Source organism: Artemia sp. Qi Xiang Cuo, chromosome 2 (assembly GCF_049724085.1).
Source record: "Artemia sp. Qi Xiang Cuo chromosome 2, ASM4972408v1, whole genome shotgun sequence".
In the NCBI taxonomy this organism is placed as follows: Eukaryota; Metazoa; Arthropoda; class Branchiopoda; order Anostraca; family Artemiidae; genus Artemia; species Artemia sp. Qi Xiang Cuo.
Window position 1 is genome coordinate 46,273,992 of NC_142795.1, and position 26,425 is coordinate 46,300,416.

At 36.0% G+C, this 26,425-nt stretch overlaps 1 protein-coding gene across 1 annotated transcript in view; it reads left to right on the top strand.

The window, feature by feature from the left end:
* The window catches only part of LOC148955282 (metabotropic glutamate receptor 5-like), a 412,763-nt gene that overhangs the window by 359,410 nt on the left and 26,928 nt on the right, over window positions 1–26,425 (top strand). The window contains exons 15-16 of the mRNA XM_089106900.1: window positions 16,043–16,111; window positions 19,445–19,737. Of these exons, the coding sequence (XP_088963026.1) occupies window positions 16,043–16,111; window positions 19,445–19,737 (362 nt within the window). The remainder of the gene's footprint in view (window positions 1–16,042; window positions 16,112–19,444; window positions 19,738–26,425) is intronic.

The following is a 26,425-nucleotide window of genomic DNA, read 5'->3' on the forward strand; positions in this document are numbered from 1 at the left end:
CTTTCATGCACTACTCTTTTTCATGTTCAGATGTCGTGGCTACACCTACAAGCAGTTTCTCAACATCTGCGTTGACTTACCTCAATTGAACGACTTTCTAGTGTATAATATACTTACAAGTGTATTTAATTTTTATTTTAGTGCTATGATAATAGAATGCATCAAAAATGTATGTGACATTGTTCATTAATAAAAAAAAATTATATACAAGGTAAAACGACTTTTATAATCTTTAGATCTCGTCAACCACTAGGTCTTTGCTGACGACGACTAGTGCAGGAAGATTATCTGAATTCACAGTGTACTGATCCTGAAGTACTGCAATGTCAGGGTCACATTTTCTACAGTAGAGTGTGACTTCACTCTTGTCATATCTCTTTGTATAGTCAATGATACTATTCTCATTTATTCTATAGAATTCACCTGTTTCAATTTGCTTATTTGAAGCAATTTCACAAACAATGTCCTTAAGTTTCGAATCACATTCCGTCACGGCCAAATAAAAATCAGTGGGCTTATAATCATAACACCCACTGTCTTTACAACGATGAAGTAGAAACCATATTCTTTTTTTGTTCCAACAGTTGAATCGTTGACCCGGATCCTCCTCCCAGAACAATCTAAAACCACGACGATACCAATCTCGTAGCGATAAACTAAAATCACGGTCAGGATTCTTTCCAATCATACCGAGATATGTATTCTCCCACTGATTACATTTATCATAATGACAATTGGAGCATAGGTGGCCTCTAGGATGAGAGTCACACACCTCTTCAAGACAGGAATTACAACCTTTAATTTGTACAGCATATCCTCTATGCAATTTACACGGGTTGCACCATCTACACTTTTCATCACACTCCTCAATCATTGTGCAATTCTCACATGATGATGACCAGCTGCCCAGTGAGTACATACATAACGGACATGTATGGAACGTTTTGTCATGTGTTGACACTATTACTACCACAATGAAACTGAGCTAGCAACAACAAAAATTGTCTGAGATAGAGAGAGAGAGAGAGGAGTAAATCATCCTTGAGCACCATCTTTCTCATGAAAAAAGTCCTAAATTTCAAAACTACTGTTTAAAAGCATATCCACATTATCATCTTGCCGTGTCGTGATCAATATATAAATAAATTGTGGACCACGACGTAGAAGCTTCATACATTAGTCTAATGATGGAGAATCAGTTTTTATTATACCGACAAGCGTTCCCCAAGAAAATATCTTCCTTTGAAAAGATAGTACTAGAAAATCATCATCTAGAAACAAACGTTTGTACATAGGAACTAAATTCCACAAGATTTACTCTTTCTCAAATTTATTCATTTTTCAGAGTCCTAACAATCCCACTGCCAACTTCAGACTAATCAAAATTTCTTTTTGTGCTCTACAAAATATACGCTAATCTAGTATAGAAAGAAAAAAATACCATTGGTTTAGAAACATTTTTATTAAACATAATTACAATAATAATATTCACTGATACATTTTGTTCTCATCAATATATTTCGATAGGACATCTAATGCTGACCGAAGTTTATTTATATGGAGAATATTCACTTTACCCGTAAAACCGAGTTGCTCCTCCTCCTTAAGCTTCCTCGATGATATTACGTATCTAGCATAAATAAGGGTCCATTCAAGGCATAGTCTACAGCCAGCGATTATTTCCACAGCTACATTGGGTACTCGTATATCATAGCTGCTGATGCTGTCGGTTCCATCATTAATCTCCAGTAATGTAAATGCACCACTCATTTTTTCTCCACTAATATCCTCTCAAATAAACTATTCTCTCTCTGAATTCTATTCTCTTACTAATATGAACTACAATGAAAATTACTCCTTATATTTGAATCCAACTACTAATCAAGTTACTCTATATGCAGTAACCGTTGCTCTCTCTCTGTTTGACCCCCCAAAAAAATGGCTGTTACCTCATAAAAACCCGTCTGCTAAGGCAAGTACTCACGCCTTGCCACGCCTCTCACGCCTCTTTTTTTCCGAAATCGTGCGGTCAAAATTTTGAGATTGCCATTTTCTTCATCATTGTTGAAACGCCTAATAGCTATGTCTTTGAATATAACATGAAATCCCCCTCACATCCCCAGGGGAAACATCTTTAAGTTATGAAATTTGTCTATTCTTTACGCATAGTATTGGTTATTTGGAAGTATGTATACATTTTTTTTGGGGGGGGGAGGGCGGGATTTCTCCGTGGAGCTGGGGCTAGATTTACTGGCATTATTTAGAAAACGATAATACAATAAATAAAAAAAGTTTTTTCAACTGAAAGTAAGGAGCAAAATTAAAACTTAAAACGAAGAGAATTATTACGTATATGAAGGGGATTTCCCTCTCATAACCTCGCTCTTTGCACTAAAGTTTGAATTTTGTTCCAATTCCTTAAGAACGACTCCTAAAACACAAGGTTCGTTTAATTAGAACAATAAGAAGCTCGGCGTAGTTACCATCCAATCTTTTTGGTCACTTAAAAATGGCACTAGAACTTTTAATTTCCAGTCAAATGAACCCTATTACGATATTTTAGTACCACTAGGTCGATATGATCACAAGAAACAAACACTCACGAAAATCTAAAAAACCTAGGTCTGATTTCTATGTTTGAGATGAATAAAGTTCTTTAGCAATTGACATGTAAAAATATGTCATGAGATGAAATCGAATTAGCATGTATATTTGGACTAATGAGAGCCGTTGGTGAGCAACTAAAATCTCGACAAAATGGGGAGGGCTTGAAAAGGATTCATGCGCGTGATTCACTCATCAGTCTCCACCTAAGCAGGAAGCGAAGGACATCAACAAGGACTTTGAGGAATGAAACAAGGAAGACCAATAAGCAGAAGAAGAAAAAGAAAAAGATTGTTAGATCAAAGAAGGATTTCTTCTCTTAAGATGACTTATCTCCCCCATAAGGAATCATACCCATCAATTGGTTCCTCATTGAATCTATTCAATGCTGAAAATGTTGATTTCAGTGTCAAGTATGGCTACTATGAACAATTTCACCCCCAACAACTCCTTTCAGAAAATGTAAACTTTCAAATATTTTCAAATTAAGACTAGTTAATTTATTTTTAATCAACATTTACTTATTTAAATGTTACTGTTAATAAAAAGTAAAATAATAAAACTCAATATTACGGTGTGGTTCTCTACTATTAAAACTTTATTATACACCAAATATTCAAAAAAATTAATGTATTTATTAATGTAACATTGGTGAGCACTAGCAATAATTTATCAAACTATGCAAGCTACATACAATTTATGATGATGACACCAAAGGCGTACAAGGAGATGAGAGGACAATCGCTGGGCTATGAATATCGATCAGGTGTTGATACTGACGGAGAGTTGACTACTGCAGTGACCCAGGAATATCATCTAATTTGAAAATTAAATAATGAAATATTCAATATATCCGTATAACGACCCCCCAATGTTAAGCGAAGTATATAGCGACAGCGATCTCACTAAAAACTTCTTTTGAGGCAAACACTTGCTGTTGCAAATGATGAACATATTATTATTACTTCGACAATTATCCGTATTCAAAAACGCATCGTTATGAACTCTGTTCCATTAGCAGTTGAAACATTAAGACCCAATGGCAACAACATTAAACTTCTTGTTCCCCATACGATCACCAATCAACGTCACATTGCCACCGGCTCTCGTAGCTATAGCGATTCATCATTTATCAATGGAGAAATCCCATCAAAATTGGCTTTGGCCTTTGTGAAGAGTGGTAGTGCCGTTGGATCCTGGACTGAATTCCCCCACGATTTTAATTTTTTCGGTCTATCTAGCCGCATGTGCAAAGTGAATGGTATTCCACTGTACACTCTATCATTTGACAAAAATTCCTATAGAACTCTGTACGAGTTGACTATGGAATCCCTAGATAATGACTCTCAACTATTTGAAAATGGAATAACCGATTCAATGTTTTCAAAAAATCATGGGGTTATTGTTTTGGACTTGTCTGGCACACAGGATATGAGCATAGTACGAACAGGGAATGTACGTTTAGAGTGTACATTTGCAAATGCTCTGACTGAGAGTATCACGCTAATATCACTAAGTCAATTTGAAACCTTTTTGAAAATCACCCCCGACTACAGTGTTCTGCCAGACCTTACGCCGTGAAAACGAGCCAAATACTAGGCGTAGTTAGTTAGGGTTCAAACATGTCTCAGTACAAGACTTATCGCATAGTTTTAGACTTCATTGAAAAAATTCCGAGTGTTAACAAGACCTTTATCATTGTTAATAACAGTCCATCGACTTTGAAGACCGGTCATTGGCTATGCATCTTTCAAACAGCGAAGAATATTGAATTTTTTGATCCTCTTGGCCTATCGTATAAATTCTACGCTCCATACATCAGCAACTTTATTTAAAGCAGGGGAGAAACCATTATTCAAAATCAAGGAAGAATACAGGATTTAAGGACCAAGACATGTGGCTTTCATGCACTACTCTTTTTCATGTTCAGATGTCGTGGCTAAACCTACAAGCAGTTTCTCAGCATCTACGTTGACTTACCTCAATTGAACGACTTTCTAGCGGAGAATATACTTACAAGCGTATTAAATATTGATTTTAGTGCCCTACGAATAAAATGTTCTAAAAATGTATGTGAAATTGTTTATTAATAAAAAAAAATTGTATACATGATAAAACGACTTTTCTACTCTTTAGATTTAATCCACTACTAGGTATTTGTCGACAACAACTAGTGCAGGTAGATTATCTGAATTCACAGTGTACTGATCCTGATGTACTGCAATGTCAGGGTCACATTTTCTACAGTAGAGTGTGACTTCACTCTTGTCATATCTCTTTGTATAGTCAATGATACTATTCTCATTCATTCTATAGAATTCAAATGTTTCAATTTGCTTATTTGAGGCATTTTCACAAACAGTATCCTCAAGTGTCGAACCACATTCCGTCACAGCCAAATAAAAATCAGTGGGCTTATAATCATAACACCCAGTATCTTCACAACGATGACGTAGAAACCATATTCTTTTGTTGTTCCAACAGTTGAATCGTTGACCCGGTTCCTCCTCCCAGTACAATCTAAAACCATGAAGTTACCAATCTAGTAGCGATAAACTAAAATCACGGTTAGGATTCTTTCGAATCATACAGGGATACGTATTCTCCCACTGATTATATTTATCATAATGACAATTGGAGCATAGGTCGCCTTTAGGATGAGAGTCACACATCTCCTCATGACAGGAATTACAACCTTTAATTTGTATAGCATATCCTCTATGTAATTTACTCGGGTTGCATAATCTACTTTTTTCATCATACTCATCAATCATTGTGCAATTCTCACATGATAATGACCAGCTGCTCAGTGAGTACACACATAACGGACATGTATGGAACATTTTGTCATATTTTGACACTCTCACTACCACAATGAAACTGAGCTAGCAACAACAAAAATTGTCTGAGAGAGAGAGAGAGAGAGGAGTAAATCATCCTTGAGCACCATCTTTCTCATGAAAACATTCCTAAATTTCTAAACTAATGTTTAAAAGCATATCCACAATATCATTTTGCCGTGTCGTGATCAATATATCAATAAATTGGGTAAATACATTTGGACCACGACGTAGAAGCTTCATACAATAGTCTAATGATGGAGAATCAGTTTTTATTATATCAACAAGCATTCCCCGAGAAAATATCTTCCTTTGAATGGATAACTCTAGAAAATCATCATCTAGAATCAAACGTTTGTCCATTAAAACTAGTGTCCTCATGATTCGCTCTTTCTCGAATCTATCCATTTTTTAGAGTCCTAACTCTCTCACAACCAACTCTAGACCAACCAGAATTTCTTTTTGTACTCTAGAAAATATACGCTAGTCTACTATAGAAAGAAAAAAAATACCATTGATTTAGAAACATTTCCATTGAACTTAATTACAATAAGAATATTCACTGATGCACTTTGTTCTCATCAATATATTTCGATAGGACATCTAATGCTTACCGAAGTTTATTTATATGGAGAATATTCACTTTTCCAGCAAAACATAGTTGCTCCTCCTGCTTAAAATTGCTTAATGATATCACGGATCTAGCATACACACTGTTCCATTCGTTGCATAGTCTACAGCCAGCGGTTATTTCCACAGCTACCTCAGGTATTTTAATATCATTGGTACTGATGCTGCCAGTTCCATCATTCATCTCCAATATCGTAAATGCACCTCTCATTTTTTTCTCCAATTATAGTCTCTAAAATAGAATATTATCTCTCTGAATTATGTAATCTAACTAATATGAACTACAATGAAAATTACTCCTTACATTTGAATCCAACTACTAATCTAGTTACTCTATATGCAGTAACCGCCGCTCTCTCTCTGTTTGACCCCAAAAAAAATGGATGTTACCTCATAAAAACCCGTCTGCTAAGGCAAGTACCGTTCGTAGTAATAGGTGACTGACCCTGGTAAGTCAATGTACCGGTTAAACTGCACACATATTCATGTGTAATTCAATGTGGATTTTATATTCCCTATGGCCTTACTACTGCCAGCGTAGTCTCAAAGCTTTTTTAACAAATTGTCTGGTAAATGCAATCTGTATAGAATTGTTGTGCATTGTGGCCTAACCGTATATACACCTAATAGCCACAATGGTTTCAGCGATAGCTACAACCTAGTAAAAAATGTTTCATTGACCATAGTAAAAGAAACATGTCCTAAAAGACTGTCTATTGGGGAAAATTGCTGTTTGTAACTAATCCAGGAATGGTAACTGTTTTTTCGATTAGTCCTAATAGCAAAATATTATTTGGAAAACAGATTTATGTTAATTTTGAAAAATAGTCTGTGACCTCTCGTAAAGGGTGTCGGATCGAAACAAAAACTACACCTCTCGAATTTTCGTTGCCAAAAACCCTATAAATGAAACTTGTAGCTCCTTAGATTGAAATTAACAAATGATAATATTGTGAAAATGCCATTTTTGAGAAGAAAAAAAACTGCATCTTAACATATAAAGTGATATGACACACGTAATTTTGTGAAAAGTTGCTTCTCTAGGATACGGTGTCATATTCTAGTGAATCTGCTCCTTGAATTCCTTGAGTTCGTTCTTTACTAAACAGAATTCAGCTAGGTTCTATAAGGAAAAATGCCACTTCTGATGGATCATTTTACGTAATTAATTTACGCATGAAAAAAAAACATGAAAAACACTACCACAATGAAAAAAATAACAGTGGATTGTCAGTTTAACATACATATGCGGATATTTATTCCTAAAGGTTTTAAGAATTTTTTATTCATTAAAGCCAAAAAAGTGAACAAATTTAAAATATATTTTGTTTTCAGTAAAGTGCAGATTATGTTCTGTTCTTGAGAAGGCATATAGTTTGTCAGGGCTACTCATTTAAGTTTTTGCTCGTTTTGAGTTTGACTCGGTTATTTATTGTAAGTTTTAGTAGCAACAGTAGTAGTAGTAGCAGTAGAACTAATAGCAGTAGCCTAAGCTTCAGTGGCATCAGTAGTAGTAGAAGTGGTAATAATAATAACTGTGGTAGTAGTATGAGTAGAAGCAGTAACAATAGGATGCAAATATTTTCTTTTGGTTAATTCAGCATCCCCCGCGACAACCCCTATTAGTTTCAAATTAATATACCAAACGCCCTTTTGACAACCGTTTCTTACGCCCTTTTGACAACCTGCATACAGCGTGTTGTGACTAAGCTCACCCCCCCCTCAAAATAAAAATCCTTGAAAATTTTAGCTTCGTACCCTTAGGGATAATTGTAATAGTAGTCATTGTAGTAGTATTTGATTACTAGTAGTAGTATTAATAGTAATGGCGGTAGCACTAGTATCAGCAGCAGTATAAACGTATTGTCTTTACAAGTGGTTACAATAGAAGTAGTTGCTTCATTACTTTCGCTTCTTGAAAGGGAACTAGAACTTTAAATTCCCAATCAAATGAGCCTCTTCAAAAGTTCACTGAACCATCCCTTTTATAAAAAACTTACATGCCCCTGGGGCATAACTTACAACCTTTTACCCCAGACTCTAGGGGATTGTGTCAAACTCAAAGGCCTTGTAATGTGATCTTTGGACTGCTTTTGAACAAATAGCGATCTTAAAATTTCTATCAAATGCATTTGCAGAAAATAGACCGTAAGGGAGAGGGCTTGTTGTCCTCCAATCACTTTGACTCTTAAAAAGGTACTAGAACTTTTGATTTCCAATTCAAAGAGCCCCCCTTCCAAAGATCATATGACCACCCTTTGCATAACAACCTTTACGTGCCCCGGGGTATAACTTGTAACCCTTGCCCTGATGGCTGTGGGGGTGGGGAGGTGTTATCTTCAAAGACATAATTACTGGACCATTCAACTACACTGAACAAAATGACTGTCTCAAAATTTGGATTTGATATATTTGGGAAAATGATGGGCGTAGGGGGGGGGATGGTTTCCCTTCAATCCCTTTTGACTATTTAAAAGGGCACTAGATGTTGCAATTTCCAATCAAATGGGTCCCTTTCGAAGTTTCTATAACAACGCCTTCTATACAAAGTGCCCTGGTCTAAAACCAAGAAATTGGGTATAGCTGCCCCCCAATCACTTTGACTCTTAAAAACGGCTCTAGAACTTCTAATTATCAGTTTAATGAGCCTCCTCCAAAGTTTTTATGACCCCCCTTTATATAAATACCTTATATAGCCAGGGCATAACTTACAACCCTTGCCCTTGGATTTTTTTTTTTGGGGGGGGGATGTCATCCTAAAAGACATAATTTCCGGACCTTTCAACTACTGGTTGCCTCCCAGCCACTCTCGACCAATGAAATGACACTATCCCTTTCAATTTCCAATCGAGTGAGCCCCTTTCAAAGGTTCTATGACAGCCACTTCTGTACAAAGCGCCCTGATCTAAAAAAACAAAAAAAAAAACTATGAAATAAATAAATAATACATTCTGCCCACATCGCACTTTACATAGGCAGCTCTATTGCACTGCCTATGATATGACTCCATTTCTGCTCGCATTCATTAAGGGTATTTTTACTTTTTATTCTTTTGGAAACCTTTCTTAGTTCCGATTGTGCCTCCTGAGGCACCCAGGTTATTTAACCATCAAGTTTAAAGCAGACCAGCATAAAAAAAAAATGAATTTTTTTACCGAGGTCCAGTCGACTTACCCTTTAGGTGTCATGGCGATCGGACAAAACAGTGTTTAACCCACTTAAGGATTCACGAATCGATAAAATATTTTTTTAATTTTTTCTTCTTTATTTTGTTTGATCCCTTATACATGCACTGTAAGTTTCTAGCCGATTTGAGACAAAAAACGTTAGTCTATTTTGAATACTACGAATCAATATAACAATTTTATCCCCCATTGCTTATGTCTTAATTGAGTTGTCTCTGTCCCTGTCTCCAAGTCGTTTAAATCTAAGAAAATTTGGCTAAACTATATTTGTTGAACCACTTCCATGTGTCGCTTATCGATACGGCCAATCTTCAAAATACTTTTTATCATCGAACTCTAGCGTTTGCAAATTGGTGCAGCCAAACTAGTTATAAATCTGTTTCTTGGATAGGGCTCCATCTGGCGAAGAAACTTTTGAATGTGATTTTCAAGCCGATAGGAGAAACAAAATTTAAACCCCCTTCTTTGTTCAACCCGCTTCTTATATTCCTTTAACTTGGAAGTATCAAGGAACTCAAAGTCAAATGACTGTGATAAACAAACATACTATGCTGCGTTTTAACTTGTTGCAAAAGAAACAGTTTGTTTCCATTTTTAGGTGAAACAAACTTTTTTGGAGTTTTTCTTTGCATAAAGATCTATTTGGCTCATCATACGGATATAGTTTTCAAGGTTTGAAGGACAAATTTCCAGTCCTTTTTCGGACTAACCAGTGTTTAACGGAACAAAAACATTGACATCCATATCTCTTTCCCTGAGCATAATGTTTGAAATCCCTTTGGTGTCTCCAAACGCTTCCTGAAACTTTTTACTCAGCTCCCCCTCCCGTCGGTCCCGATATATTACATATGCGCTGTGTTGATAGTCTGGGTGATTACCTTAGCTTTGGATTTACCTGACTGCTTCACAGAGAATAAATTCTAAGTTCAGCTAAGGTGAGTAGCGAACAATTTGTTAAGGTGAATGGGAGATGAACATTTGTTGTCTCCCACATCCCGCCTAAAAAAAAACCGAGAACCTTTACCCTCTTCGTCCATTGCCAAAATTTGAGATCCACTCGGTGCCCCTGTACCCCGTGAATATTTCAAACGAATCCCACTTGATGTTTCTGAGTTGATATATTTATACGGTATTCTGACTACTTGGCAAACATGATTTGTTTTCGTCAACTTTGGTACTTCACTGGCTATAGATTCAATTCTAACAGGGGCTAAAAGTACCAAAACTTTAAACCAATTATACCCTTCCTCTTCAGTACCTCTCCCAAATCAAGATTTGAGGGTTCACTTCATCCTTCTAACATTATTTGAAAATTTCAACTTGGTCTCCAAAGCCACTCAAGAGATATTGCAGATACGACATTTTTAACACCTGACAAGAAAATATATCTCTAGATTAATCTCCCCATTCAACCATGATTTTAAGTTCCATAGGGGCTTATAGTTCAAAAATACTTAGGTATATCGGAGAGAAAAATTGTTTTAGCCCAACCCTCTATGCACCTCCCCTAAGAGCAAAACTTGAGATCCACTTAGCAATCGTAACACTCAAAAGAACTTTCATCCTTATACCCATTGCCATTCCCAAGGTATTAAAGACATGTTATTTAGGTTACGTGGTCTCAAAATTCCGCAAGGACTCATTTTAAAAATTATTAGTTGAATCGGAGGAGTAGTCTTTTCAGTCCCCCCCCCTCTCCCAACCCAACATGAAAGTATCAACTATTATCCCTAGGCCTTTTCAAAGCTAAGGCAAATATATACTTTTAATGATCTGGATATGGACACGGTCTTAGGATTTACGTCTTCCCCCTCCGCTAAGTCAAAGCTTGAGGTCCACTTCACACATCTTCTCCTCAGGAAAATTCAAATAGATCTCTCATTTAGTCCCCGAAGCCGCGCCACACCGACATGACGGCGGCGAATGTGTGATTTAGTATCGTCGGCGGCGTACCGCCGCTGAATTTTTTTTTATCTAAGTTTTTAATTTTAACCTAAGTTGGGCTCAAAACCCCTATGCCTTCCCAAGGCCAGAACATAATTTGCACTTTACTGAAAAAAATATAAATGTTTTTACTTTTATAACTTTAATAAATCAAATAATATTAACATTTTGATTACTAAATATCAGTATATGTATATTAAACTGACAATGCACATTCATTCGCATTTTTTCAGTAAAGTTTATGTTCTGGCCTTGGGAAGACATAGGGGTTTCGACCCCAACTTATGTTAATTTCTGCTCGTTTTGAGTTTGACTCGGTTATTTATTGTAATTTCTGTTCGTTTTTTGGCTTCATTTATTTATTGATGCTGATATTTGTGGTAGTTTCACGCTTGGTAGACTATTTGATTGTATTTTTGCTCATTTTTTGTTTAATGGAGTTCTTAACTTTTCTTTGAAAAACTTACTTTGTGGAAACAGTTTTTTTAATTAATTTCTGTTTGTTTTATATTGACATAGTCTTTTCAGGGAAAAAGAAAACAATACTTTAAAACTTTTCGTTTTTTTTAAGAATTTATAGTTTGGCCTGCTATTTGTATGCTGGAAAAAAATTTTCAGCAATTTTTAACAACATAGACCCTTTCAAAAATCTGAACACAAATATTAGCCTTTAATTTCGTTTCATACCTCCTCTAGTTGACCTGAAATGGAAAACTTGATTCCATTCACGAAAAAATCTTTTTACTTTCTTTAATAGCTTGGATACAATTACGCTATTTTGATTTGGTTAAATTTTAAGAGCAGAAGTTGCCCCGAAAGTTTGAACATAATACTCTCAGTCGTTCTTGGGATGCTGCTGAGATGCCTTATTGGGAATTAGCATTAACACAGTGCATTTGGATTTAATCTTAAGGCAACATTTACTTTTTAAACATGAAGGCAAATGGGAGTATGGACGTGAGAGGGGGATTAGTTTCCCTCCAATCACTTTTGACTATTAAAAAGGACATCAGCCCTTTCTATTTTCAATCGAATGAGCCCTTTTCAAAGTTCCTACGACAACTCCTTCGATACGAAGTGCCCTGGTCTAACAACAACAACAACAAAAAATGATACATTATACCCACATTGATCTTTACTATAATTAAATAAAAAAAAACAAGTTTTTTTAACTGAAAGTAAGGAGCGACATTAAAACTTAAAACGAACAGAAATTATTCCGTATATGAAAGCGGCTGTCCCCTCCTCAACGCCTCGCTCTTTACGCTGAAGTTTGACTTTCTCACAACTCTTGTTTTTTTAAACAATAAAACACTTTAGCGTAAAGAGCGAGGCGTTGAGGAGGGGACAGCCCCTTTCATATATGGAATAATTCCTGTTCGTTTTAATTTTAACGTCGTTCCTTACTTTCAGTTAAAAAAACTTTTTTTAACTGAAAGTTTTGATGTTTTTTTTTATTTAATTTTTGAACGTTTTTGAATTAATGCAGGTTTTGATTTTGGCTCACCGTACATGAATAATAAAAAAAAATGAATAATAATTTTACTTTTATTTGGTTAAATGGCTTTCTCGAAACCTGTTTAATTTTATTTACGAACGTTTTTATTAGCAATAAATATACGTGACTTACGAATTAACTTACGTAACGAACCTCTGTATTCTTATATTTGTAATATGTATATTAGAGGGTTCGCCCCCTAGTCATTACCTTGCTCTTTAAGCTAAAGTTCGAATTTTGTTCCAATTCTTTAAAAACGACCCTTTAATCACAAATGCGGTTAATTAGAACAAATAGCTCTTATGAAAGTACTAGATAATCTTCGGCTTAAAGAGCGAGGTATTGACTAGGGGATGAACCCAATCATATACGTAATGTTTTCTGTCGTTTTAAGTTTTGATATTGTTCCTTACTTTCAGTTAAAAAACTTGTTTTTTTATATATAATTTCTGATCTTTATCTAATAATGCTGGGAAATCCAGCACCCCCTTCATAGCAATGTCCTTTCTCCAATGAAATTCTCCTTCATGGTAAAATCCTCCCACATAACCCACGACCCACTCCCCCCCACTACCAGAAGAAATCCCCTCTGAAAACGTCTGTATACTTCCCAATAACCAATACTATATGTTAACATTGGGTAAAGTTCAGAACTTTTAGCCCTCCCCCCGGGGATTTCGGGGGATTAAGTCATCCTAAAAGACATAGTTATCATATTTTCGACCATGCTGAACAAAACGACTATCTCAAAATTTTGATCGGGTGACTTTGGGGAAAAAATGAGCGTGGTAGGGGGCCTAGTTGCCCTCCATTTTTGTGGTCACTTAAAAGGGCACTAGAACTTTTAATTTCTGTTATAATGAGCCCTCCCACGATATTCTAGGACCACTTGGTCGATACGATCACCCCGCGGAAAAAAAAACAACAAACAAACAAATAAACACGCATCCGTGATCTTTCTTCTGGGCAAAAAATGCAAAATTCCTCATTTTAGTAGATAGGAGCTTGAAACCTCCGCAGTAGGGTTTTCTGATACGCTGAATATGATGGTGTGATTCTCATTAAGGTTCTAGGGGGTCTTTCCCACTTTTTTCGAAAATATGCCAAATTTTCTCAGGCGCGTAACTTTTGATAGGTAGGACTAAACTTGATGAAACTTATATATTGGAAATCAGCATTAAAATCTGATTCTTTTGATGTATCTATTGGTATCAAAATTCCGTTTTCTACAGTTTCGGTTACCATTGAGCCGGGTCGCTCCTTACTTACAGTTCGTTACCACGAACTGTTTAAAAATGTCAAGCCTTCAATCACTTTCGATTATTAAAAAGGGCACTAATCCTTTCGATTTCCAATCGAATGATCTCTTTTTGAGTTTCTACGACAAAGCTTTCTATAAACACCTTATATAATAACAATAATAATAAAAATCTGTATTTAAAAGCGAATTAAAGCCATATACAAAAAGACAAATACTAAAGAAAAATTACACTTCATTTGACATCCTTCCCATCAATACAAAATTTTCTGCTGCCACAATATAACCACATATATATGCCCACAGTGTATAAATTACAACCCTTACCGTAAGGGCTGTGAGGGTGGTTGTCATCCTAATTTCCTAATTTCCAGCAGACCTAATTTCCAGAACTCTCAAGTACGTTAAACAAAATGGCTATCTCAAAATTTTGATTGGATGTGTTTCGGGAAATGGTGGGCTTGGAAGGGGTGTTAGTTGCCTTCCAATCACTTTCGACTTTTAAAAAGGGCACAAGCAACTCCAATTTCTAAGTTAATGAGCCCTTTTCGAAGTTTCTACGACAACTTCTTCGATACGAAGTGCCCTGGTCTAAAGGAAAAAAATAATAAATAATACATTGTGCCAACATCGTTCTTATAAGAACCATGCCCATTTTTTTAAACAATAAAAAACTTAAAACCCTTGCCCAAGGGTTGTGGCTGAGTAACCTCCTCAAAAACATATTTTCTCTCTGGAAATCAGTTACTTTGAACAAAATGGCTATCTTAAAATTTATGATTGGATGTGTTTGGGGAAATGGTGGGCGTGGAAGGGGTGTTAGCTGCCTTCCAATTACTTTCGACTATTAAAAAGGGCACTAGCTATGTCAATTTCTAATCGAATGAGCCCTTTTCGAAGTTTCTATGGCAACTCCTTCGATAGGAAGTGCCCTGTTATGGAAAAAAAATAATAATACATTGCACCAGCAGCGTTCTTTGATTAGGCACCTTGATTGTCCTACATGTGATAGCATCCTGAATTGTCTAATGCTCTATTACTTACCTCATTTCATCCAAAACGTTAAAAGGAAAAATTAACAGAACTTTAACTTGGAAGGTAGAATTTTAGTTTCAAGAAAAATTTCTTCTTCTCCTTACTACGAACCGATATACATGGCGAGCCCAAGATGACAGTATCTATCTTTAAGTAACAGATTAGCCGCGATGACGGTTGCAGCCCGGAGGTCGCTATCGATAAGCAAAAAAGAGAGAATACAAACCAAAAAAAAAAACGGTGACGTATTTGTGACGCCGCCACCGATAGAATCAGCGACGGCGTCAGCGCGCTGATGCAAGCTCGGTGGTGCGCCACCGTTTTTTTTTCAGCGGCGCGCCACCGACTTTTCCGCGCGGCTTCGGGGTGTACTCTCAGGCCGTTCTTGGGCGGTGTGGGTATCCTATTTTGCTAACTGTTAATAGTGCAACATGAAACGCCTAGCTCTAACAGTCATCTGAACAAGCTGCAGCTGCGAAGCATAACAATTCTTCATGGTATTTTACAAACATTTATTGTTTTAGACTAAGGTTAGAATTATATTTTATGCTAAACTACAAAATATATCTTCATAAAAACAACCTTAAAGTCAGACATAAAAAAATATTCTTTTGACGCCTGTGAATGGAATTACTTATTAGAATTTCTAAATAATGTTCCATAGCTTAAAAACTACATATATTTTGCAGCCAACAGTCCAGTACAAAAAAATAATTACAAAGAAATAAATCTAGAGAAGAGCTGGAGACTAAGATTTGAAGTCTTTCTTGTTCAGCTAAAACAGGGTTCTATATTTCTAATTCAGAAACAACATTTCTTTCAATCTCCAAAATAATGGGAAAATATGATACGTATGAATTAAGAAGTCAGAAAGTTAAGAGTCAAATAAAATTCAAAGTTTTACCATGCATAAATTAAAATAAGCTGGTTTTGACTATTCGTTTCTAATTTTTGACATACATCCGGTATCATTGAGAGCTTTTTAATTTACATTATGAATGTCATCTACATTTTTAATCTTCTAAATTTTCTCTTTATTCATTTTCAGGTTATAACTCTGTGCACCTGCATCAGCTTAAGTCCGTTGGTGACTCTGATTTTTCTCTTTTTTCCCAAGGTAGGCCAATTTTTCTTAGTTACGATTTTATTCATATTAACAAGTAAAGAGCTGAGATGTGAGCTGTGCACAAGCCAACACTATGCACTCCACTTTATAAATTTTTGATTGCAGAGGTAAACTACGTTACAGCCACTTAGCCAATTAAGGTTTTATTATTAGTTTAATTTAGCCAATTAAATTTTAATAGATTTACACAGTTGCTCAAAAGTTAAGAAAAACATTTTCCATTCCCAAACTAAAAAAAGGCTCAAACTAAAGAATTTTTCTACCCGATGGTTTACGCAATATAACAAAAATCGATGACGCATATTTTCTTTCTGTTCTATTCATTACTGGTAACATTCAGCCGGCTGATGGGACAAGGGATACCTTCAGTTGAAACATCATGAATAGATATATAGATAGTATATTTAAAGCCAAAAAAGGCCACGTACATATAATAAGCAAAAATAATATAAAAGGCATATCAATGATCATTAGTCGTCAAATTCTTGTCACGTAGAAAACACAAAAATGAATCGCATAAGTTAAACATTTCATTTAATCATTGAACTAAGGTTACCTCTTAATAAATAAATTTTCTGGATAGTTTGCTATTCTACTCATAAATTGTGGAGATCTACTTTTTAAGACATCTGGAAACAGCAACTCATTATTCCCAAATATACCTTTCCTTATCGCAGAAAGCTCATCGCGAGCTCAAGCAATGCAACAAATCACCTCCTGATCTATGGAAAGTTTCAACTACACCTGTCTACTTTACAACCTTTTTCTATTGTAAAATCTTTAAATCTTGCTCTAATTGGAAGACAATTAGCGCTAAGCTACAGCCAATAAGTGAGATACCTAGCCGAAATTCAAGTGAAGGTAAAACTCCTGCCAAAAAACTACCTTAACATCCTTGTCAAATCTTAACGTTTCTAAATTACTTACCTCCTCACTTTATTTCTGTAAACTTTGATTGTCTAGCACAATCTGAAATTCATTTTCCAAATTTAAGAGTATCTGTTGATTCTCTACCCTTATTCCAAACAGACGAAATCTCGTATTATCTAAAATGTATTTCGAACAGTTTGTGGTAACGAACTGTAAGTAAGAAGTGACCCTGCTCAATAGTAACCAAAGCTCTAAAAACAGAATATAAGATATCATTAGATACATCAGAAGAGTCAACTTATTATGCTGACTACAAATATACAAGATTCATCAAGTTTAGTTTTACTCAATAAAAGTTAAAAGTCGGAGAAAATTTGCCTGATTTTTGAAAAGGGGGGAACACTTTCTAAAAGCCAATGAATCTAAATGAAAATCACACCATCAGATTCAGCGTTACAGGGAACCCTACCGCAGAAGTTTCAAGCTCCTATATGCAAAATGTGGAATTTTGCTTTTTTTTGCCAGAAGAAAGGTCATGGATACGTGTTTATTTGTTTTATTTTTTTTTCCAGGGGTGACCGTACTGAAATAGTGGTCCTAAAAGACTCACTTAAGATTTTAAGTGACCAAAAAGATTGGAGGACAACTAAACCCCCTCCCATGCCCCCCTTTTCCCCAAAGCTGTCTAATCAAAATTTGTGATAGTCATTTTGTTCAGCATAGTTGAAAGATCCAATAACTATGTCTTTAGGGATTAAATGGCACCCACAGCCGTGGGGAGAGGCATGTAAGTCATGAGATTTGCCCGTTGCTTATATATAGTATTTGTTATTGCGAAGTACGTAGATTTTTTGGGGGGGAGGGAGGCAATTTTGTGCTTAGTTTGGGTTCCATAGGAGAATTTTCCGTGGGGAGGAACATTTCTGGGGCTTAACTTTCCAATGGAAATTTTACAGTGGGGAGATTTGACAGAATTCCTATATGAAATTCTTATTTGTGTTACTTTCTCTTTGTCCACTCAATTTTGCATGTGCAGATGTTCCGGGGGAATTATCCGTAGGCTATTTTCAACATGTTTGGATTTCCGAGCAAAAATTTCCGTGAAAGGTGAATTTCTGGATTTATCAGGAACACGGTTAGAAATTAAGGTCTTTCTCAAATGAAAGTATTCTAAGGAGAATTTGTCAGGCTGAATCGTCCACAAGACATTGTTGCGGCGGGGGGGGGGAGAGTCTCAGTGAGGGTGAAATTGTCCGGAGGAAATTCTACAGGTGGATTGCCCCGAGGGAATTTTACGGGGGGGGGGTGTATTTTACGTGTGAAGAAGTTCCCACGGAGGAGTTCCCCGTGAGGGGAGGGATTCTTCATGGAGGCGAGCCAGATTTTACCGGCATTGTTTGAAAAACGATCAGAAATTAAATGAAAAAAAAAACAAGTTTTTTTTCAACTGAAAGTAAGGAGAAGCTTTGAAACTCAAAACGAACAGAAATATTTCCATGTATGAGGGGGGTTGTCCCCTCCTCAATATCTTGATCTTTACGATAAAGTTTGACTTTTTGTCCCCATTCTTTAAGAACAAGTCGTGAAACACAAGGCCCGTTCAATTAGAATAACAAGCTTTTTTAAAAGTTCTAAGAAATTTTAGCGAAAAGACGGAGGGAGTGAGGAGGAGGAACCCCCTCAAATATGAAATAATTTCTGTTCATTTCGAGTTTTAATATTGCTCCTAACTTTTAGTTGAAAAAACTTGTTTTTGTAAACTTAATTACTTCTGGAAGATAATGAAATGAAATAATCTAATAATGTCTCATAATGCGAAGTGAAATCATCTCATAATACCGTCAGAAATTATAAACTACGCATACGAGGACGAAGAATCTTTTCAAAGTAATAGTTTTTTTTTATTTTCTATTTAAACTTACAATTTATGATTACTTTCTTGAATTGAAGGGGATAACTCCTTTTATACAGGATAATTTATATTCGTTTTGAGTTTTAATGTCGCTCCTAAATCTCATTTGAAATACTTAATGTATCGTAAATCGAGTAGTCTTACAGAAAAGAAGCTAAAGAAAAAAATTAAATAAGAAAGAAAAAAAAGAGCTGTTAAACAGATTCAGCATTTTAACAGATAAACTGTTAAAATGATATTAATATTTAAACTTCCTCTTGTCAATTTTTTCAATATCATGTCACGCAAGTTGACATTTCTTATAATGAATTTTTTACATGGATGTTGTTTAGTACAGCCATTTAGCCTAAATGAATACTAGAACTCAGTGGACACTAGGTCAGGGATTATTTACGGTCAAATTTGACCCTGGTTGACTCTACATTCTTCAGACATAATGTTTTAACTTCTGTTACGTTTACCAAGTAGCTAACTATATTTGACTTTCAGCGACTCTTCTTGGGAAACAAAAGAATATGTCTAAAAACAATGATTATTTTTAGGTGTATATAATTTTGTTTGAGCCTGAGAGAAACAATCGATCTTTCTTCAAGACAACGAATAGCGTTCGATGTCACATTGGTGGATCTCAATCATCAAATATTCCTGTACATTCAAAGATGTCAAATCATTCAATTAGTGATCATAGCACGGATTCAATGTGGGGAATATCAACAGCAGACACAGTGCTATTACAGCGAACGATCAACGGCCCAACAACCTCCTGTGGTCAACGGAACACCTATGTTTTTCCTCACTTAAAAAGTGAACTTGTAACCAGTAATAAGTTCAACAGGTTAGTACTGAAATAATGGATGCAAATATAGAAATATATAGAGTTGAAATAACTTTAGTCTATAGAAAACAAAGTCGAGAATTATACAACCTAGTAAATTAGTCCAGGAAGGGAATGGTTTGACCTGGAATGAAATGCAAGAGTTAGTGAATTCTTTCACTAACCGACTTGGAACAATCCGCTAATTCCCAATATGCCAAGTTTGTTCATATAACTATTTCACAACTATGTATTGTTTTAGCTTGAGGCTGATTTTGAGGTGTTGAAATTCATGTTTCCGTATAAACGCATTCAACAACAAAATTGGTGTCTAGAATTGGGTACTAGATCACACTGAATATAAAAATCACCTTTATTTGACCAAAAAATTATAAATTCCATTTATCTTTCTAGGTTGAACGATGAATATGTAGCAAACTACTCTTAAACTTTAAATTATCCATACGAATGGTATCTTTTGCAAAGAAGAAATAGTGGAAAAGTCAGGAAAGGTCTTTTGGGAGATAAAGGTGTAGACTCGGCGAATGAAGCTAGTCGACCAGGGAAGCGGGAAGACGTTACAGAAGTTATTAGGGACCCTGTCCTTAAGTCATGCAAGTCTAACTTCACAAACAAGAAATCTATTGAACAGCACTTGTTATTGTTCTCGAAGGTGAAACAAAGTCAAAGGCGAGAACCTTTCCGTTTATGTGGAAACTTCAACTTCAAATCTGACTGTCTCTTTTGCTCTACGCCTCTTACTTTTGACAGAACCAAGAAGAAAGAAGACAATTTCAAGGTTAGAACGAGAGACTTTGAAAATACACTAATAGAGATTAATAGAAAGAGAAATGGTGACTGGTCAGGAGCAATGATGACTGGAATTCTTACTGCCACTGCCAATCTACACGCTGGTGATGTAATTTACCACAAACCCCGCTACTCAATCTTTCTAATGGAACGTAGTATCTCCAAGAAGTATAGCAGAATTCCATCACAGTCTGGACAACAACAATCGGGTCAACAAAAATCGAGGCGTTCGAAAAAATTGTCGAGTTTTCCAGGCTAACAATGATGAGCGACGTAATATCCTGAAGTGACCTGAAAGATACTGAATGATCTTGTTAGTAGGATGGACTAGCTCACGGGCGATTCCGAGGATTCTGAATATAGTGTAAGATACATGAAATAGGAGATGCGAGGGAGATTTGGTGAAGGCGCAGCGTTTGAAGAGATAAACGGCAGAGAGGACATCATTACCCTAAAAGCCACATTTCATGCCACTCTCCAGGAGTATTATTTAAAGCCAAAAACATTCAATGTGGAACTAGAGAAGGGAGCTATAGTCCAAGCTGCAGTAGCTATAATCAGAAGTGATGCAAAATGTATTAAACAACAAATTGATATGTATCCCAATTCTGAAAACCTCAGGGAGATAACAGGCAACCACGAATACCTACCCTCATCTTCGTGGCTTTATCTCAACACTCTTTTCGTAGGAGATAAAACAGACAAGAAGTTTGCGTCAATAGGTCAGTGCATGTTACAAGACTGTCGGTCAATGGCAATCCGACCACCTCTTAAGATTGGATTAGCCGTCTAGATGTATCATGAGCTTATCAGGCGCTTTCTAATTGACATGCTCAGTGCTATGGGTTTCAGTTCATCATATTAAGGGACGAAGTTCCTCAAGTGTAACGCTGCGGTTTCAGACAACACAAAGATAGAACGACTGGAAGGAACTTTTTACATGCAGCGCATAGCTGATTACGTCAGCCACAACGTCCGAACTCTAGATGGTAACGACACTTTTTACGGTATGGGCATAATTGTTTCTGTGACGCCACTGTTGAGGTCTTCAACAGTACTTGATAGGAGAAAGTGTGTTACGTCAAGGCAGGTAACTGAACTGAGCCAAATTCCCATAAAGTATCTCAGACAGACAATAGGACAACCTAACTTTCTGTACAGTCTGCTACCACGAGCTTTGATTCTGGACAGCTCAAAATAATGCGACTTGCTTTCTATGTTGCCGTATTTCGCAGCGTCCAACCGCTTCCTCTATTCGAAGTCTACCAGCGAAACAGCTGGAAACTACCATTCTTGACGTGTTTGACAATTTTAAGAGTGGGTACCATGTTATCGCAGATCCAAAAAATTTAGGGCCGGTCTGTCGTCAGATCTGGTCATTGAGCAGGTCTTCCTCCACTCTTTGAAAACTAAAGGTGGTCAGACGAGAAATCATGGATATCATGACAGGTAAAACGTCAACACGTACATATTCTAGAAAAAGTTTGTAGCTATAATGCATGCTAATAAAGCTACACCAGTTATTGACAGACAGTCAGTTACTGTTGATCCAGCATTGATGTTTCAGCAGCTGGTGACAATTTATGGAAATAGAGACGATAATTTGGAGTCATACTTAAGTCTAAATTACCACCTCCGTCATTTTTTGAAGCAAACAGACTTCCACGATTAGCCCACAGACCTGCCCTTGCCGTTGCAATGTGGTGTCTAGTTGCAAAGGAGCAACCGAAAACTGAATACTTCGTCAATGATTTCAGCAACAAACATATAGTTCTAGATGGTGGGGTACTGCTTCAGTGAATTCCTTGGGGGAAAACTCAACTTATGATAGAGTCTACTCGGAGTAGGTTGACTACGTTGCACAGAAATACGGGGCGCAATAGACGTTGGTGGTTTTCGACGGATACCACCAAGCACAATCAATCAAAGACATCACCCATTTGAGACGGAATGGAACACGATCGTGCCCGTAGATCAATTTAAGCTGGAAAATAGTCTGTTCTACACAAGGAAGTAGTGTTCCTAAATAACTTCAAGAATAAGCAGGCAATCATAGCCAAGAGCAGTTAGTACCGGACCAAAGATGAGTGTCAGGTATACCAAACAGAAGGCTGTGCTGATTTTCTCATTGCTCGAATCGCGGTTTGATCTGCTTCTCTTATGCCTACTGTCCTGATAGGAAACGACACAGACCAGCTTATACTTCTGTATTATCACGCACAGAAAGGTAGTCAAGCGATCTACTTTTACTCTGAATCTCGAGCTGGAATCTCAAAGAATAGAATTTGGGATATAAATGCAACAAAACTCAAACTTGGATTTCGTACATGCAGCAAAAATCCTTCGTACACGCCTGCCTTGGGTATGATTCAACTTCTCGTGTTGAAAGTCAGCCGGACTACAGCTTCTGATTAAATAAACAAAACAAAGAGCTTTACGAATCCGCTAAAGTTTTTACGGACCCACTATCCAGCAGGCAGGACATTTCAGCATCTAGGGAAAAAGTAATGATGCTTTTCTTTAAGTGTCCAGGCTCAATTTTACCCTTGATTAGTTTCGTCAGCTCAAATTCATCAAGAAAGTTACAGCATCTGCTTCGTGTGTTAAGTCTGAAGTTTCACCAGTGATGCCTGCTGCTTCCACTCATTTCGAATTCATTTGCAACTTGAATTATGAAAAACCCTGGAATGTAACCTCGACCCTAACGAGTTTTGTTGGGTAATTCAAAATTGACTATGTCGTCCTATTTTTGGTGAACTCCCTGCTGCCCCAAATTCTCTCCTTGTAGTTTTTCGCAGTAACTGAAAAACCGACTGCTCAAATATGCGATGCACTTGCAAAAAAAACGGCATGAAATGCACCTTGGTCTGTGGAGCTTGCAAGAGAATGCACAAGTTGTGCGAACTGTGTTACAACTGAGTTTCTCGGAGTTGATGATCTCGAAGATAACGAAGATCTATGAATATTGATATTCGGTTTTTTATCACATCTATCTATATTATATAATTGAAAAAATTGAGAATGCTTTAATCGGTAATTAAACCATCAAAATCGGTGATAGTTAACATTCTACATTTTAAGACCGGTTTATTTCCGATTCAGTGTAGTTTAAGACTAGATGACAAAATTCACCCTCCTCTCGCATTCTTACTCTTTAAATATTGATAACCATTTCTTTTCCTTGCAGTCAGAGATCATTTTTCGATGCAGCGTACTTAGTTACCCCTAAATGCATAATTTTTTTTTCGTGGTTCTACGTGCAAAAGAAATGCGCATTTCTACGCATTTCATATTTCTTGCAGTCAGAGATTATATATATATATATATATACATATATATATATATATATATATATATATATATATATATATATATATATATATATATATATATATATATATATATATATATATATATATATATATATATATATATATATATATATATATATATATATATATATATATATAAATATATATATATATATATATATATATATATATATATATATATATATATATATATATTTCATGTTCTAATATCCACAAATGAACTGTTTTAAATGGAAAATTTGGCATATTTAGAACCACAAAGAATAATGTATTACGGCGTTGCATATACTTTAATGAGAACTTGGTTATTTTAGAATTCAGTTTCCTTTGAGAAGGGTCACTCTTTGCTCACAGTTTGCTGCTGCAAAGTGTTTGATTCAAGGCTCTATTGAAGAGGAGCCTACTAATACCTGCTTCAACCCCAGATTTTTATTTAAGTTTAATATTCATATAACAATACATTGAAAATTATAATACTTACTTAAAAAATGTACCCCGTAAAATATTCATTAGGAGGGAAGGGTGGGAATTACCAGACATTAATTATAAGATCGTCGTTTCTAGGATTTTCAAAGTTAGTTTTTCACACCCTTTCCCCACCATGAAAATTTACTGATGGCGCTCACATCTCCCCCACATGCTTTTCCCCCTTTTGGACCGGTAAATAAAAGGTGACCTTTTGTAGGGAAAAGGTAAAAGGTGAAAAGGGTTCCCCTTTTGTACCAGTAAAACTGTAGTCTTGTATGTTACGCAAAAAATGATTGTCTGCAATAAGAAGTGTTCTATCACCCCAAAACATTCGTAGCTTATCACAAGCATAGTCTAAAAATATTCCCCGGAATAAAGTGGAATTGGAGGTTAATTTCCACTCCTTTCATCCCCGGAATTTTTCAATATTTAGATGAAGGTTCAAGGAGAGTTGGAAATTTGGGCATGAAAACGTACAAGCACATTCCCTTCACCTACTCTAAGATCCACTGGCCCTCTCTAAGATCCACTGGCATTAAAACGTAAAACGAACAGAAATTATTCTGTATTTGAGGGGGGCTGCCCATCCTCAATCTCTTGCTTTTTACACTAAAGTTTGACTTTCTGTCACAATTCCTCAATTAATCAACGAGTGAACACATATAGTAAAAAATGTTTGATAGAATCGTTTTCTTCAATGAACTTTACCAATACAAACGTTTATTCAAGAGACAAAATAAATTTCTCGAGATAATAAGAAGAAACTTAAGTATGCTTCAAATATCTTTTATGCTTCCAGTCTACTCTCAAGTAGTTGATGAATTGAAAGTCAAATTTTAAGTGGAAAAAAAATCTCGCTATCCTCTATCAGCTTATAAGTGATTACTAACATCTATATACTAAAACGGTAATTTGAATTTGAACCATTTTCTGTTCAAACTATCGATAAAAGGTCATTCTTCTTTTGGTTTTATTATTAGAAGGTGAAGAATGAATCACCTTTAAATGATGAATTTTCAAGTTAAGTTAAATTTTAAAATCCTCCGTTCTTGAAATCTGATGTCTTAGACTTTGTATAACTCAGAATTATTGGTTTAAAAAATAATTTGAGAAACCCTGGATCCCATTGCTCCTAATTGGGAACAGTCAGAGATTTTTTCTAGTTTGCGGTTTTGTAGGTAAAATGCCTATGAGTTTTCCACAGATGAAATTTTTGCACTCAAAGTTACTTAGGGTAGCTATATGTTCTGAATTTAAAAAAAAAAAAAAAAAAAAAAAAAAAACTCAAGAAAACTACTTCAAAGCTAAGACAGAGCTAAATTTCCAGGTAGTTTTGACTGAAGCAAGATCCTGTGCAAAGCCAATTCATTGGAGAGCGTGATTATGATACACTACTTGTTATTCTGCTATGAAAAAATAAATTTATCACGGTTTTATTAAAGAGTCCCCGCGTAGGGACAAGGCGCAGGCATGAGTCTTGATAAATGCGCTAAAATATTATTTAGCTTTATGAATGAGTCCTTTACCAATTTAAAACATCCTGGAAGCTGTTGCGGCATTAAAAGAGATGCCCGGTGGGAAAGTGGATTCAGATTATTTGGTTATAATCCCTCATGGCGTGGCTGAAGTGGATCAGCTTAAAAGACGAACTGCAAAAGATAATCTCAACATTTTCCAATTTGTGTAGCCCGCCTAATAGACAATCATACTGTGCTTTGCTGTTCCTTAGCCACCTTCTATCGTAGTTGTACATGTCTTGTCAGTAGCTGAATCAGGCTAACTTCCAAGACATTACCTTGAGTTCAGACTAACTAAACTTCATAGAACTCTACACTTCCAGTCTCTTGCTCCACACTGAATATCCCTGATAAATTTGCTATCTTGATAACATTAGTAAGTGCAACAAATTCTGCCATTTCTTCAACGACAACATTCGTGATTTGGACATACTTTAAAATAAAGGTTATTTAAATCTCACTCTCAGCTTTTAATAGTTGGACACTTTCTGGGCCATTATATTACTGTCAGGCGTTCATAAACTGCTTAATCAACACTTACCCTATACAAACCAGTTAACTTGTGAACATTCCATGACATGA